General features: G+C 31.8%; 1 protein-coding gene across 3 annotated transcripts in view; it reads left to right on the top strand.

Annotated features, from left to right (window-relative positions):
• Window positions 1-15,997, top strand: part of Dmd (dystrophin) — a 2,011,337-nt gene that overhangs the window by 1,190,530 nt on the left and 804,810 nt on the right. For all 3 annotated transcript variants that reach the window (XM_077107047.1, XM_077107046.1, XM_077107045.1), the window contains one exon: window positions 15,841-15,988. In XM_077107047.1, the coding sequence (XP_076963162.1) occupies window positions 15,841-15,988 (148 nt within the window). The remainder of the gene's footprint in view (window positions 1-15,840; window positions 15,989-15,997) is intronic.

The following is a 15,997-nucleotide window of genomic DNA, read 5'->3' as shown; positions in this document are numbered from 1 at the left end:
CTCCAATTCTGTAGGCTCTCTCTTCACTTTCTTGATTGTTTCTTTGGCTGTGAAGAAGCTTTGTATGCAACCACTCTGGAAAGCAGTATGGAGATTCCTCAGAAAACTGGGAATGGAACCATTTTACCCAGATATCCCACTCCTTGGTATATACATAAAGACATAAAATAAGCATACTACAGTGACACTGCCACAAAAGTAATTATAGCAACTTGATTCACAATAGCTAAGCTATGGAAACAACCTAGGTGCCTTTCAACAGATGAATGGTAAAGAAAATGTTGTATATATGCCCAATGGAATATTACTCAGCTTTAAGGAAAAAAGAAAGTATGGCATTTGTCAGTAAATGGATGGAGCTAGAGAGTATTATGCTAAATAAAGTAAGCCAATCCCAAAAAAACAAAAGTTGAATGTTTTCTCTGATATGTGGATGCTAACTCACAACAAGTGTGGGGGAGGAAAGAATAAAAGTTCACTGTATTAGACAAAAGGGGATGAAGGGAAGGATGTGGGGATAGGAATAGGAAAGATGGTAGAATGAATTAGACATAACTTTCCTATGTTTATATATGAATACACCATCAATGAAACTCCACATCATGTACAACCACAAGAATGAGACCCTAATTAGAACAAGTTACACTCCATGTATATATTTAATGTTAAAATACCCTGTACTGTCATGTATATCTTAAAAGAACAAATTAAAAGTTCTAAAAGAAGCATAGCAAAACAGCCATAGAAATATAACTATTTGAAAATGAATGACCAAAAAGGAAACTATACAATCAATCACATTTTATCTAGCATAAAAATGAAAAAGACATAAATTTATTCAAATAAATGTAAAACTTGTATTCTACAAACTACAAAACATTGTTAAAAGACAATGAAGATAATATAAACAAACTGAGACACATTCTATCTTCTTCATTGAAACATTCAATACTGATAAGACAATGATTCTCTACAAAATTGATCTACAGATTTAGTAAAATGTCTGTCAAAATCTCAATAGACTTTTCTGCAGAAATTGACAAATGGATCCTATAATATCTATAGAAATTCAAATATACCAAATAGCCTAAATATATTTTACAAGAAGAACAAGATAAGAGATGTACGATACCTGATTTTAAAATTTGATGTAAAAATGTGAAACTATGATTAAGATAGCATAGCATTTCCTTAAGGGTTGGCTTAGACATCTGCAGAATAAATTTGAGAGTCCATTAAATATCCATGTAAAAATGAGTAATTTAGACATTTCCCTCATATCATACATGAAAATAACTCAAAATGGGGTATAGACACAAATGCAAGAACTAAACAGCAACATTTTTCAAAGAAGATATGAAAAAAACTTTGCAACCATGGGTTAAGAATAGAGCTACTCAAAATAAATTATTAAGAAACTGTAAAGTCAAGCCCCACACCAGAAAACGGTATTTTCATTTATATATCTGATTTTCATCAAGAGTATATGAAGAGCTTTTTTACAAGTAAGTATTAAGACAGACTATACTTAAGAAATGAGCCAAGAATATAGACAAATGGATAATAAGCACTTATAAAATTTAATAATCATTAATCCTTAGGGAAATACAAATTAAAACCACAATGCAATTTCTAACTCAAATATTCTAACATGATACAATTCATCAACAGAATGTAGGACAAAAACCATATCTGCATCTCAATAGATGCAGAAAAGACATTAGATAAAATTCAATATCTCTTCTTGATGAAAATGGAAAGTGAGGTATAGGAATGTACCTCAACATAATAAATGTTATACATAACAAACCCATAGCCAACAATATAGTGAAATCTTCCCCTATACAATCTAAAACAAAACAAGGATGTCCACTTTCAACTTTATTCAATATATTATGCAAAGTCCTAGCAAGAGCAATCAGTCAAGAGAATGAAAGAAAGGACAATTAAATTGAAAAGTGGGATATAAAAGTATCATTGCAGCTTACATGATTTTATGCTAGAAAATCCCAAAGACTCCATCAAAAAACAGATAGTATTAATAAACAAATCCTGAAAAGTTGCATAATAAAATATCAACATGCAAAAATCAGTATTATTATATGCCAGTAACCACTTCCCTGAAATAGAAATCAAGAAAGCAATCTAATATAAAATATCTACAAACATACCCAGGAATAAATTTAACCAAAGAGATAACTACATTGAAAACTACACCCAGAAGGAAAGGCAAATCTATTTTTTTAAAAGTAGAAAACTATAAAATGTTGATGAAAGAAATTGAAGAAATACAAAAAATGGAAAGATAACCTATATCCATGAATTTACTAAAAGCCCTTGATTTACACACATAAAGGTAAATTTTATAATATGTAAATTTTACCTCATTGAAACTATAATTTTAAAAAACAAGCACTAAGGGATGTGAGACATAAAAATGAAACAAATGTGGTAATATATTGGTAATCATTGAATCTGTATGATACTTAATAGGAATTCATTATAGTAATATACTTTTTGAGTATATTTGAGTTGTTTAAAAATAAAAAAGTTTTAGCTCTTAATCCCCTATTAGATATGTGGTTAGTAAATATTTTCTCCTATTTTTTTAGATTGCCTACTCATTTTGTTGATTGTTTCCTTTGTTATGCAGAAGTTTTAAAATTAGATGTAGTCCCTCTTATCTTTTGTTATTATCCTTGCCTATGCTTTTAGTGTCACATCCAAGACATCATTGCCAAGACCATTGTAAAAAACAAAATTCCCCCAGGTTTTCTTCTTCAAGTTTTAGAGTTTCAGGTGTTACATCTTTTTTTTTCCCCTTTGGTATCAGGGATTGAATCCAGGGGTGATTAACACCTGAGCCACATCCCCAGCCTTTTTTGCATGAGTTTCTAATTTCCAGATACCATTTGTTGATGAGGTTGTCTTTTTCTCCATTGTGTCTTCTTGCCATTCTTGTCAAAGAGCTATTAACAGAACATGTTTGGGGTTATTTCTGGAATATTCTCTTTATTCTGTTACATTGGTCTTTGTCTGTCTTTGTGTCAGTACCATATTATTGTAACCATTGTGACATTATAATGTATTTTGAAATCAGAAGGTATGATGCATCCAACTTTCTTCTTAAGATTGCTTTACCTATTTGGGGTATTTGGTAACCTCACATAAAATTAAGTTTTTTTTTCTATTTATGTAGAAAAAATATCCCTGGAATTTTGATGGGGATAGATAGCATAAATCTGTAGGTTATTATCGGTATCATTGGCCTTTTAACAAAATTCAGTCTTCTAACCCATGAAAACAGTTTGTCATTTTGTTTTTGTCTTGTTTCTTTAGCTAATGTTTTTAATTTTCAATGTATATATCTTTCTTCTATATAGTTTAGTTTACTTCTAAGTTTTTCTAATTTTTTAGATAATTTGTTGGTACTTTACAAAAATAAAGCTGGGTTTTTAAGTAATTCAAAAGAAAAAAAAATTTAAAGGATTTGAGTAGACATTTCTAGACAGGAAACATAAAAATGGCCAATAGATTTAAGAAAAGTTACCATCATCACAAATCACAGAGAAATACAAATCAAAACCAAAAAGATATCACCTCTCACCTGTTAGAAAGGCCATTATTTTTTTTAAGTTAAGTATTGATGATGTGAGGAAATTAGAACTCCTACATATTGATGAGAATATAAACGGATACAGCTGCTATGGAACATAATAAGGAAGTTCCTCACTTGTGAGAATACATCCAAGGAAATAAAATCAATTTATTGAAGAAATATCTGTATTCTCATGTTCTTAAAACATTATTCACAATATCCAGGATATGTAACCAACCTAAAGTCCATTGAAAGATTAATAGATGAAGAAAATTTGGCTTATATATACAATGGAATACTATTTAGTTTTAAAAAGTAAGGAAATCTTTCCATAATTTATAATATGTATAAATTTAAAGAGCATTATTCTCAATGAAATAATTCAATCATTAAAGGGCAAATACTGCATACATTTTATATTAGGTATCTGAAATAATCAAACTCATAAAAGTAGAGAATCTAATCGAGTTGTTGTCAGGAGATGGGAGAGGGGGGAATTGAAAGTTGTTATCCAGTGGGTATAAAGTTACAGTAATGTAAGTTGATTAAGTTCTATAGATCTGCTGTCCAATCTAGTGCCTGTATTTTACACTTTAAAGTTTACAGGGTAGAGTATAATTATTTTATTTCTTTTTCCCAATTTCTTGGATGGGGAAGAAGAAATAAAACAGAGGAGCACAAAAAATCTTTTGGTGTTAATGGATATGTTTATTTCCTTCATTATAGTGATAGGTTTATGAAGATATGCCTCTAACCCAACTCATCACATTGTATATATTATTTACATTCAGTTTTATTTGTTAATTTTAATACAATGAGACTGTTAAAACAAATTTAAAAATTTTTTAAAACTGGTATATGTATGTCCATCATTATCCATTATAATTGAAATATGGCTGTGCTTACTTTTTGACATGATCATCTTATTTTTCCCTCAGATTATTTACATGACACAAATGTTCATGTGCAAGTTATTCTCTAGTGACATATTATTTTATTCATGTTTCCATTTTACTTTGCCTTATTAGATATGTAGTGAAGAAATGATGTGGTATTGTGTTGAGAATGGAAACACACCCTTCTCCTTACATCCAGTAGGAGGGTGATGTTGGGTAGCTCTTAGTGGCAAGTTAAAAACACCCATCAGGGCTGGGGCTGCACCTCAGTGGCAGAGCACTTGCCTAGCATGTGTGAGGCACTGGGTTTGATCCTTAGCACCACATAAAAATGAAACAAATAAAATAAAGACCATCTACAATTACAAAAATAATTTCAAAAAAACTCCCATCAACCTTCATAAACCTACCTGTGCATTTTTCTCCTTAACGTTGTCAATCTTCTGCCTTCCTTATTGACCCAAATACCAGGGAACATTTCAGCTAACAGTGTCATACCTCTCATATATGACTGTATCTCTTTTTAAAAGAATTCTTGGAGATGTCATTTGGATTCTATTTTTATATGTGTGCTTAGCTAAGTGAAGTAGTCTACTTTATGGGTGAAAACTAATTTTCGGCGATCTATGAGGAACACTTCTGAAGTACTCTGTACCCTGTGTTTAATGAATCTAGTAATTGATGTGGATAGTAAAATAGTAAAGTTCATGTAGGTTCAAATTTTAATGACCATGGATAATTCAGAATATATTATATAAACACAACCCACTTAAGTAAGTACTGTTAGTATATATCCCTAATGACTAATAAATATGTTGTTAGAAGCATAAACATCAGAATACCATAGCTCTGCTTATAAGATGCCAATGGCTCTCTGATACTACAGAGAGAATGTATTAATTTGGCAGGCATGTAGAACTCTTTAGAACTTGATGCAACCATGCCTTTTCTATCACTGACTTTTGCAAACCCTTTCTACAGTCTTCTTCTTCTACAGTAGGATGTTTACACTATCCTACCTTTGTCTACACAGTTTCTTTTTCTAAAATGTTTTACTCCTTCATCAAATGAGTATATTTCCTAGGGTGAACATATTGCCTATGCTTCTTTTCAGATCATTGGATCCTTAGTAGATTATTTCCTGTTGCAAATAAGATGAAATTCTTCGCCTATCCTCCTGGCCCTTGTCCATCCTTCTGCTTTATCTCCTGATACTCTTCACGTTGCCTGGCACTTGTTAGCTACACTGGCAATTTTTAATTACTCTGAATTTGATGTATTTTTTTGCCTTGAGTGAAGCTAATTTCTCTGTGTTGAAGTCTCCCCCAACCCCACACCTATGCTTCATATAGCCAACGTGTATGTTTTTCAATGTCACTTACTTATAAGGACTCACTGTGGAAACAATGACAACCTTTTCAATCTAAAGAAGATCTATTGCTTCTGCTGCTTCTTAGGAACAGATTACATTTCAAATGAGCATTAGCATGTTACATTTGTTTTCAGACTGTATGTCTCCATTTTGAAGATCAATAGATGTTCAGTTAAGTCTCCTGAGAAAATAAAAATGGTCAGGGTCTTTGATCATCATCATTATTTATTTTTTTATGTTTTCCCAGCACTTTAAATAAATTTTCCTGGCTTTTGCACTCATCATATATAATGTAAAATATGGTATCCAGACTAGAATCATTATGTCTCACCAATGATACCATTTCTTCATGGAAAGTAGAATTGATTTATGCTTGCTTTTAGATACAACATACCTATGAAAGTTCCTAAGTTAAAAGTTCATAAATAAAAGAGTATTCTCTTACACTGTGTTAGTCAGCTTTTTCATTGTGTTGTCCAAAAGATCTGACAAGAAAAATTAGAAGAGGAAATTTTTATTAGTATTAAAAATTCAGAGGTCTCAATCCACAGATGGCGACTTCATTGCTCTGGTCTTCCAAGGTAATAGAGAACATCATGGCAGAAGTGTGTGGAGGAGTAAAATTGCTCAGGATATGCGATCAGGAAGCAGAGAGAGCTCCACTCACCAGGACAAAATAAAAATAAACCCCCAAAGGCATACCTCCAGTGATCTACCTCTTCAAGTAATATCCTACCAGCCTATGTTACCACCAAGTTAATCCTTATCAGTGGATTAAGCCATCAATTAGATTGCACTTCTAATAATCTAATCATTTCTTCTCTGAACCTTCTTGCATTGTCTCACACATGATTGTTTGAAGAACACCTCATATCTAAACCATAACATATGACAATATTTATTTTTCTTCATATACTTAGTGTTTGTCTTAATGTAATTCTCCATTTTATTATTAATGTTTATACAGCCCATGAAACCTACCTAATAGAATGTTTTCATTTTCATTTCATATTGAATTATTCACTTATCTGAGGTATTATTTATGTTGGTGTTCTTTTCTTGTGTGCCAGGTATTGAACACAGGGGCACTCAACCACTGAGCCATATCCCCATGTTTTTTATTTTATTTTGAGACAGGATCTTGCTAGGTTGCTGAGGCTTGTTTTGAACTTGCAATCCTCCTGCCTCTGCCTCCAGAGCCACAGGGATTACAGGCATACACCACCACGCCCAGCTATGTTGTTGTTTTTGATATGATAAACTGTCTTTACGGATGCCTAGTGAAAGGGAGGTGTTTTATTAAAAAAAAAAAAGTCTACCATCTTACTTTGTGTGATTGTCAAAATTCTGGATATTCAATTTTTCTACAGCCATGGTTGTCAAACTTTTTGTTCTTGGCACCCCTTTGTACACTTAACAATTATTCAAGACTTAAAAGAAGGTTTGTTTCTGTAGATTATCATACTTGAAATTAAAACAGAAATGCTTGAAATATTTGTTATTAATTTTAAAAGTGTATGTTGATATAAAGATGAATTTTATTTATTTAAAATAATTTTACTTTGCACACCAAAAGATATAGTGAAAATAATAACACTGTTTTCCATTTTGCACATCTCTCTTAATGTTTATCTTATGAGAATATACCTGGTTCTTCTATATACTTCTGTTCAGGAGACTCCAGGGTACCTTGATTGTGTGGTTCTAACAACTTTAGCATGTGCTTTTCTACATTAGAAAGAGAAAGGAGAAAGAATATCTCAGGGGTGGTGCTGGGTGGATGGAAGTGGAATTTGGATAAATGACAGATCAAGATCAATAGAGGAAATGGGAGCAGAGGGAAGGGGAAAGGGAAGGAGAGGTGCTGGGGTCCTAAATAAAATAAGATATATTCCATTCGTGTATAATTATATCAAAATGAATTCTACTCTCAAGTATATCTAAATAAACAATAAATAAGACTTTAGAAAATTAAAGAAGCCAAGTTTCTCCATGAGAAACTAGCCAATTCCTGCCCTGAAGAAATTTACTCAAATTCTCTCTTCTCAGTGAAGCCTTCCCTTGGTCACACTTGATAAAATTGCAATCATCCCCCAACTCCTTTGATATTCTCTACCCTGTCCCTTTCATGCTTCCTCTTTCTTTTATTTTTGTAGTACAAATAACTATTTCACAATCTATATATTGCATTTCTTTCTCTTGTGTAATGGCTCCCTTCCCCACCAATAGAACACAACTTCCACAAGACATGGATTGTTGCCCGTATTCACTGCATATCACTGGACACTAATAGGTCTTTGATAAATGTTTCTCACATCATAAGCATACATCTGCCTCACCTAGAAGTAGTCTCATCTGGTGGCACATTTACTTACAGATTGACATTAAGATTCTAATTGTATTAACTCCAGGAAAAAAAAAAAAGGTTAAGATAGTTTGTCAGAAGAGAGAAATACAAGTCAGATGGCATATCAGAAAGTTTGATTTCAAATAGTCCCCTGTGTACTCTTAGGTGCCTTATAAATGCTTTTATGTGTATAAACATGTGAGTGTAGGCAAACATCTGAGCTAGGAATAAAGTTTGGAAGCCATGTTCTCCTTTTTTGTACCTCCTTTTACTTCTTCTACCACTTTGAATGCTGGGAGTGAAGCAGTATGCTAAAACTTGGGATCTGAGAACACATATTATCTTCATGAGCACACTTACAAAAGGGATTTATTGTCCTAATTTTAAGACAAGGAAACTGAAGCCTATAGAGGTTAAGTGAATGAACACACTCAGCTGATAACTGGCAACATTTAGGTTTGGATTTTTCCCTTCAAGTACCCTCACTGCTAAGCTTCAGGCTTTGTCTCATCATTTGCCACATCTACCTCCAAGGTGCTAATCATTTCCTTAATTGTAAGGCATAAATAAATGCATTGCAAAGTCCTGACATGTTATCCTCCTTAAGAGCACTTTATTTTTACAAGGCAAAATTTTAGGCAAAATGAATGAATGTCTGATTTTGTTACTCAAGCACTAACTAGGAGACACTAATTAGGTATGGAAAGCAAATTTATTTAACCAGAGTTGATGTCTGGGTTTTCAGTTTGACAATGTCCCATTGAGTGTGAACTGAAGAAGTTATGTGTGTCTGAAATCGAGTGTTTTGTAATTATAAGAGTCACGTCATATTTGAATACCTCTAAAATTTCTCAAATTGCAAGACTCTTGTTTAATTTGTTCAAAATGAATTACTGTCTGGAAAAGGAATATTGACTCTACAATCTCAACTGACACTTTTTTGGGTGTCTTTATAGAGGTCAACAGAGTAGGGAAAAAACTGTAAGAAAACAAATTTAATGTGCAGATTAAGTTTGGTTATATGGCATCACAATTTCAAGAATTGGATGTCATTCATATCAGACTTTGGAAAGAATACTGTTAAAAGCAACCCAGTAAATGGTTATATTGTAGAGCTTATGAACATGTGGCACAGAAAAAGAAAAAAAACATATTTATATAACATAGAACTGTCTTACCTTATGTAATTGTGAGTGCATGGCTTGAAATAAAATGCCTAGCAGAACATTACACATAGATTCAGCAGTACTATACTTCAGGCCACATGGGTATAAGTGTCAATGATACCTTCTAGAAAACCTAATTGTGCATTCAGCAGGATGAAAGTCCTGATGTTGAAGATAAATGTGAAGGATTTGAACACAATTGTTGCATGAAATACAGATGAGGAAATGTGATTAATATATTAATTAATATATTAATTAATATATTAATTTGTAATATATAAAGTAGGACATGCATGCTTGATAAAATTAAGCATTATACATAAACATGTAATTATTATATCTACATTATCTAAAGTTTCTATGTTAGAGTTGATCAAAAAACTTGGAGAGGAACTTCTCATTTGGAAAATGTGATGGTCACTTTATGTGTAGTATATGGTTTTAAATTGAATGAGGTTTAATTTTTAATGGAGAGCCTTAGGAAGGCAATACAAAAGATATATTAAGTATTAAAAGATATTCAAATATAAAAATTTCTAGCATTTTACCTGAAACACTTGGCAGATACCTCCTCCCACTGAAATGAGACCATGAGATTTGGAGGTCTTTTCTCTTACCATAAGAGCAACTCCACAGAAAATGTTCATTAAGACTTAATGTTAAATTCATTGAATTTAGCCACACATCGGTAACTCTTCCTTTCTGATTATGCAAATCTCTCGCCATCATAATATGTGCTTTCTTCCGAGCCAATATTTCAAACAGAAGGCGTTCTTTTTATTTAAAAAATAGCTAAATGTATTGGAATGTCTCTAAAAGTAAAATATTTAGCACTTAATTACAGATAGGTAATGTTAAATATCTCATTCATTATTATTACTACCACATGCCTGAATAAATCCTACCATAAGCATTAAGCAAGTAGGTAAACAAAGAAATAACACTTCATGTGATGAATGCCAATATAAAGCACGATTAAACTGTTCTGTCAAGAGACAAGACTGGAAATGCTAACTGTGTTCCTTTGCTTTTCTGCAATCATCTGAATACATAAATTCAAATTGCAGCTTTTAAAACTTCAAATCGAGGCTTTTGAAATTTCAGAAAACACATGCACTTGGAAAAGCAGATTATAACAAGGTCCCAGTGGGATTTTGGCACCATCTTTTTTTATATTTCAAAGTATGAAAAACAAATCTAGACAAAAAATGACTACCAAATGTTTTCATATTTTAAAAGATGCTCTACTTTTTTGAAAATTAAATAATCAGAAAAAAGTTTTCTGCATTATGTAAAAAGAAGGATTGTAGCAAAGAGCTTACCCAAAGCTTTTACTCTTTAAATGATGATTTATTCTATCTTGTGTGTTATTAAGAGTCTTCTAAATTAGTATACAGTTTATATCCATAAAATCTTCTGCAAGTTGCTACCTTTCAAACTGATGCTGAAGGTTAATTATAAAATGTACTTAATTATTTATGTTTCATAGATGAATCCTAAATATTCTCAGTGTCAAATACAGTATAATCATAGAAAATTTATCAGAATTATATTGGCAAAATAGTAATTTTTCACATATTAATTTATTGATTTAATGTAATCCAAGCAAAATCCTCAATTTATTTCATAATTTGTTCAACTAATATTCACATTACTTAAGTTAGACTGACTAAGGTGAGAGAAGGTATTAACCTTCCAGAAATTAAACATTTTTTAAATCTCCAATGATTGAAGTAGTGAATTACTATCACAAAGTTCTACAGTAAATCAGCATTCAGAACCTTAGAAACATAAACATTTAAAAAATAATGAACACAACACAAATACATAGAGAATAGATTTTGCAGAGGAAAAAATACCAATTTCTGAAAACCCCTTCAAGGTCAGAAACTTAGCTCCATATAAATTTAAGATGGATTAATCATGTAGATGTTTTTTTTTAAAAAATGAAAGTATAAGAATTCAGAATAAAGATGAGCATCTTGACAACTATAAAATAGAAACAATGCTAAGCATGATGTCACAATGAAAGAAGTTTGATTTTTAATTTAGAAAAATGTAAAAACACTAAAAGGCAAAAGGGAACCTAGAAAAATATTCCCAATATATGTATTTTATACATAATGTGATGAAAGCTCTTAAAAATAAGAAAACATTGAGAAAAAGTGAAAAACAGACATAGCACACATGAGAATGGAAACATACACACACATACAGCCAACATTTCTATTAATAAAAATGTAAAATATCGATGACAAACTTTTTTTTCTAACAAGTATAAAGAGTGCAATGCTTAATAGTGGTGAAAGTGTGGTGAGGCTAGTATTTTCTAACTATTGGTTGGAGTTTATGAGTGCTCTTATCAGCATTGCAAATAAATTTAGCAATGTATACCTAAATCCTTAGGATTTTTATTTCTATCTTTTTCCCTTATTCTAAGGAATATAGTAGATATATGAGCATGAGCCAAAATGCAGAAACAAATGTGTTTGTTGTAAGGTTATTTATAATGATGAAAAATTGGACACAAACTAAATGACTAAAAGCAAAAGAAGGGTGAAATATGATGTACTCATATATAGCTTATTACTCAGATCAATTTCTCAGAGAAATTAATGACCTAAGGTAATAGAGTAAAATATTAAATGAAGAAAATATGTACAGAATGTTTATAGGGTTTGATCCCAATTAAATATATAAATCTCAATTATAATGAATAAGTATATCTCCCCTGTTATTCTTGGCTGAATGCTATTAAGAGGAAAAATATACAAATAAATAATAAGATGTATTATTCAAAGTGGGGGGGGTATTTAGTTCTGGAATTTTATTCTACTACGCAAGATGATCTGGAGTCAAATACTAATGGAGACAAAGACTTGCAAAAAGAGTAGAAAAAAAAGAAAAAGATGAAGTAGTACCTTAAAATCTAGACCCAAAGTGTTGAAGTCATCTTAGTATATTTAAGGACCAACCATCACATGAAGAATGTTTATAGTAAAATTTTTCCTGTCCCAGAAATGCTTCTAAGATCAGAATCTGAGGGGGAAATAATGATATCCCACATTCTAAAACAAGCTGCCAGCAACTGAAACCAGCCACTTCCCCATAAAGTTTACAGAGAAGTAATACTAGCAGTAGATCTAGTATCGACAATGTCCAAACTCCTCTATATCCCATTCCCTGAAAGGAAAAGTGATAAAAGAGAGTCTGACTATAAATGCAAGTGCTTTTAGGAATACTTCAACCAATTTTCCCTTATACTTTTTATTTATATACAAGGGGAGCATGTGACAAATATATAGATGAATTTAATAGAACAAGTTTCTTAGTAAAATAAAATCTTTGGTCATAGTTCAAACAGCAGCCACTCTGCCCCCACTCTCCATACCATCGGTACTCAAGATAATGGTACTTAACAGCCTGTGACTGAAAGTATCTTGAATTTGGTGAAATACTGTGCGTGTACATTAGGGACTAAATTAGATCATCTTTCACAATCAGTATTGCAAAGAATTGGAAAGATTCTCCTAGAACAGAAACACATACAGGATGGCAGCATTCACTCATTCACTGAACATGCCTATTCTGTGTCAGGCATTGTTTCAGAAGCAAAGATTATAGTAATAAATAAAATTCACAAGAAGGGGCTGGAGTTGTGGCTCAGTGGTAGAGCACTATCCTCGCAAGTGTGAGGCACTGGGTTAGATCCTAACACTACATAAAAACAGATAATGGCATTGAGTCCATACACAACTAAAAAATAAAAATAAAAAAAAAAACACACAAGAAGCTTAATTTCACATGTGGGGACAGTACACCAAAAAATAACAACATCATCGAGCATGTTAATTTTAGGAACTAAAGAGAAAGGTAAAAACAGAGAGAAAGAATAGAAATATTAAGGGGAATTAAAATTTTAATTAGAGTCATCAGGGAAGACTTGCAGGAGGTGAGGGAATCAGCCATGTTTGATATTTGAAGCAAGGGCTTTCTTGGCAGAAAGAAGAGCATGTACAATGGCTTAGAAGCAGGGACCCACCTAGTAGTATATTTCAAGAGCACAGCAAGGAGGCCAATGACTCTCAAGAAGGATAAAAGTGAAAGTAAATGAAACTGTAGTTGAGAGGTAAGAAGAGGAGTCATGAGCAGATCTTATAGATCAGTGCTGTTCAATAGAAAAACTAGATGAGTCACATACATAACTTAAGTTTTCCTATTTGCCACATTTTAAGAAAAAGAAGGCAGCAGATGAAATTAACATTTATTTAATGGAATACATTAAAAATATTGTCACTTCAATCTGTATATGATATATAAAGTGTTAATGAGATATTTTTACATTCTTTTAAATTTTTTAAATAGAATTTATTTTAGATCTATTTTTGGTTTATAGCAAAATGGAGACCATTCCTTCCCCTCTTGTAATAACTTGAAATCTGATGTATATTTTACACTTGTAGCTCATCTCAATCTATAATAGCCACATTTCAAGTGCTTACTAGCCACAAATGATAGTGTGTACTACATTGTAAAGCATACATCTGGACTCTTGTAGAACTCTATAATAGAATGTGTTCAGGCTTTTGCTTTTAGTGAATTAGGAAGCAATGGAAAAGTTTTGAGTGTAGATTTGACATAATCTGACTTGAGTTTTCACAGGAAACCTCTGGCTCCTACGTTGACAATAGACAGAGGAGAAAATGCCACTTTTCCTTGTCCCAAACAAGCTTTGAACAAGCTATCCTCAAACAGAAAACTGAATCTAGGCAAGCAGAAGTCCAATAACCAGATTCTGGTTTGGAGAAAGTATATAAGCTGTAGTTCTCTAAAGGCCTTGTCTTTGCACAGGCTGTGTCTTATTTCTACAACATAGGGCTCTCCATGCTCCAAGACTTAAATCATTATCTTCTCTGGGGTGTCTCCCAAGCCTGGGGAAGAAATAACTTATCCTTCTATAATGCTCAAATATGATCCTTGGATTATGTGTTTTTTTCTTTTCATGGACTGTGAGATCCTCAAGACAAAAATATATGACATATCCATCATTGATCCTAATACCCAGTAGATTACTTGAAAGAGAGCAAGCTCCCAATAAACATTTGTTAACCTCAAGCAAAATATCAATTTAAAAAATCAATTATTATTTAAGTGTTCAAAAAATGGAAACAATGTAAATGTTTATCAACAGTGATATATTTATACTATGGAATATTATATATCTAGAAGAATGAACAAACTGAAACTACATGCAACACAGATTATTAAAGACATAATTTTGAATCAAAGAAGTAAGACCCAAAAGATCATCCACCATTTGATTTCATTTACTTAGTGTTCATTACAGGCATAACAACCATAGCTGACAGATTACTTTTTACACTTGTAGGTAGTGATGGCAAAGGGGCAAGAAGAGATTTCTGGGTTCAGATAACATTCTGTTTTTTCTTAGTTATATGATATGTCCAAGTTTTAAATTTTCATATATATATATATATATATATATATATATATATACACATACACACACACACACACACATATACACACACAAACACACATACACACTTTCCTATGTGTATAATATACTACAATCTAAAGTTTACATGGAAGAGATACATAGCTCTCCACATAACAAAAATCATGAATTATTTTAAGTGCAAACCATTTTGTTCAGCTATAAGTCCTCCTATCCAATATGTAAAAATAAATTTATGGCTAATTAAATGGCATAGAGTATATGCATGCATTTTTATAATTAAAATTTCCACTAGTAGAACATATATTAAGTATTTGTCTTTCCTCAGAAAAAGGTTGTGGGTCATAAATTGGAAAACATTTTAACATGTAATCATTTTGTGTTTTTATTTTAAATTTATGATTTGTCTTTTTTCCCTTTAATTTTCCTTAAATTATCCTTTAATTGAGCATTTTAAAACATACAAATTAATGTTATATACTTACTTTAGTGCAGCCAGTGATTCCAGAAAAAGAGAGATTTTGACCCCACAAGGGGGATGTTAGTCAATGCCTCAAGATATTTTTGGTTGTCCTGACTATTAGGGAAGGCATTGCTAATGGCATCTAGTGTACAGGCCAAGAATGCTACTAAGTATTCCACAGTGAGTAGGACAGCCCCTCACAACAAAGAATTATCCAACCTTGTCAGTAGTGCTTAGGTTGAGAAACCTTGTTCGATTATAATAACATAAAGTTGTTGGAACTTTTAAAACGTGATTTTTTTTCTTGACTGATTTTAATCTCTTTTACAGATTTTTAAAATGTTTAAATTGCTTTGTTCAAAGTGAATGAATCTTCTCAACATAAATTATGCATTGCTAACATCTTTTAAAATGCTTGTTTTTAAAAGTGTTTTCCATGTTTTTTTTCCAGTTTGCCTTATAAAAAGAAAAATTTTAGAAATATGTCATTCATAACAATTTCATTTATTCTTTCTCCAGGCTAGAAGAACAAAAGAATATCTTGTCAGAATTTCAAAGAGATTTAAATGAATTTGTTTTATGGTTGGGAGAAGGAGATAGCATTACTAGTATTCCACTTGAACTTGGAAATGAGCAGCAGCTAAAAGAAAAGCTTGAACAAGTCAAGGTAATATTA

The sequence above is a fragment of the Callospermophilus lateralis genome, chromosome X, assembly GCF_048772815.1.
Source record: "Callospermophilus lateralis isolate mCalLat2 chromosome X, mCalLat2.hap1, whole genome shotgun sequence".
Lineage (NCBI taxonomy): Eukaryota > Metazoa > Chordata > Mammalia > Rodentia > Sciuridae > Callospermophilus > Callospermophilus lateralis.
This window is presented reverse-complemented; position numbering and strand designations above follow the sequence as displayed.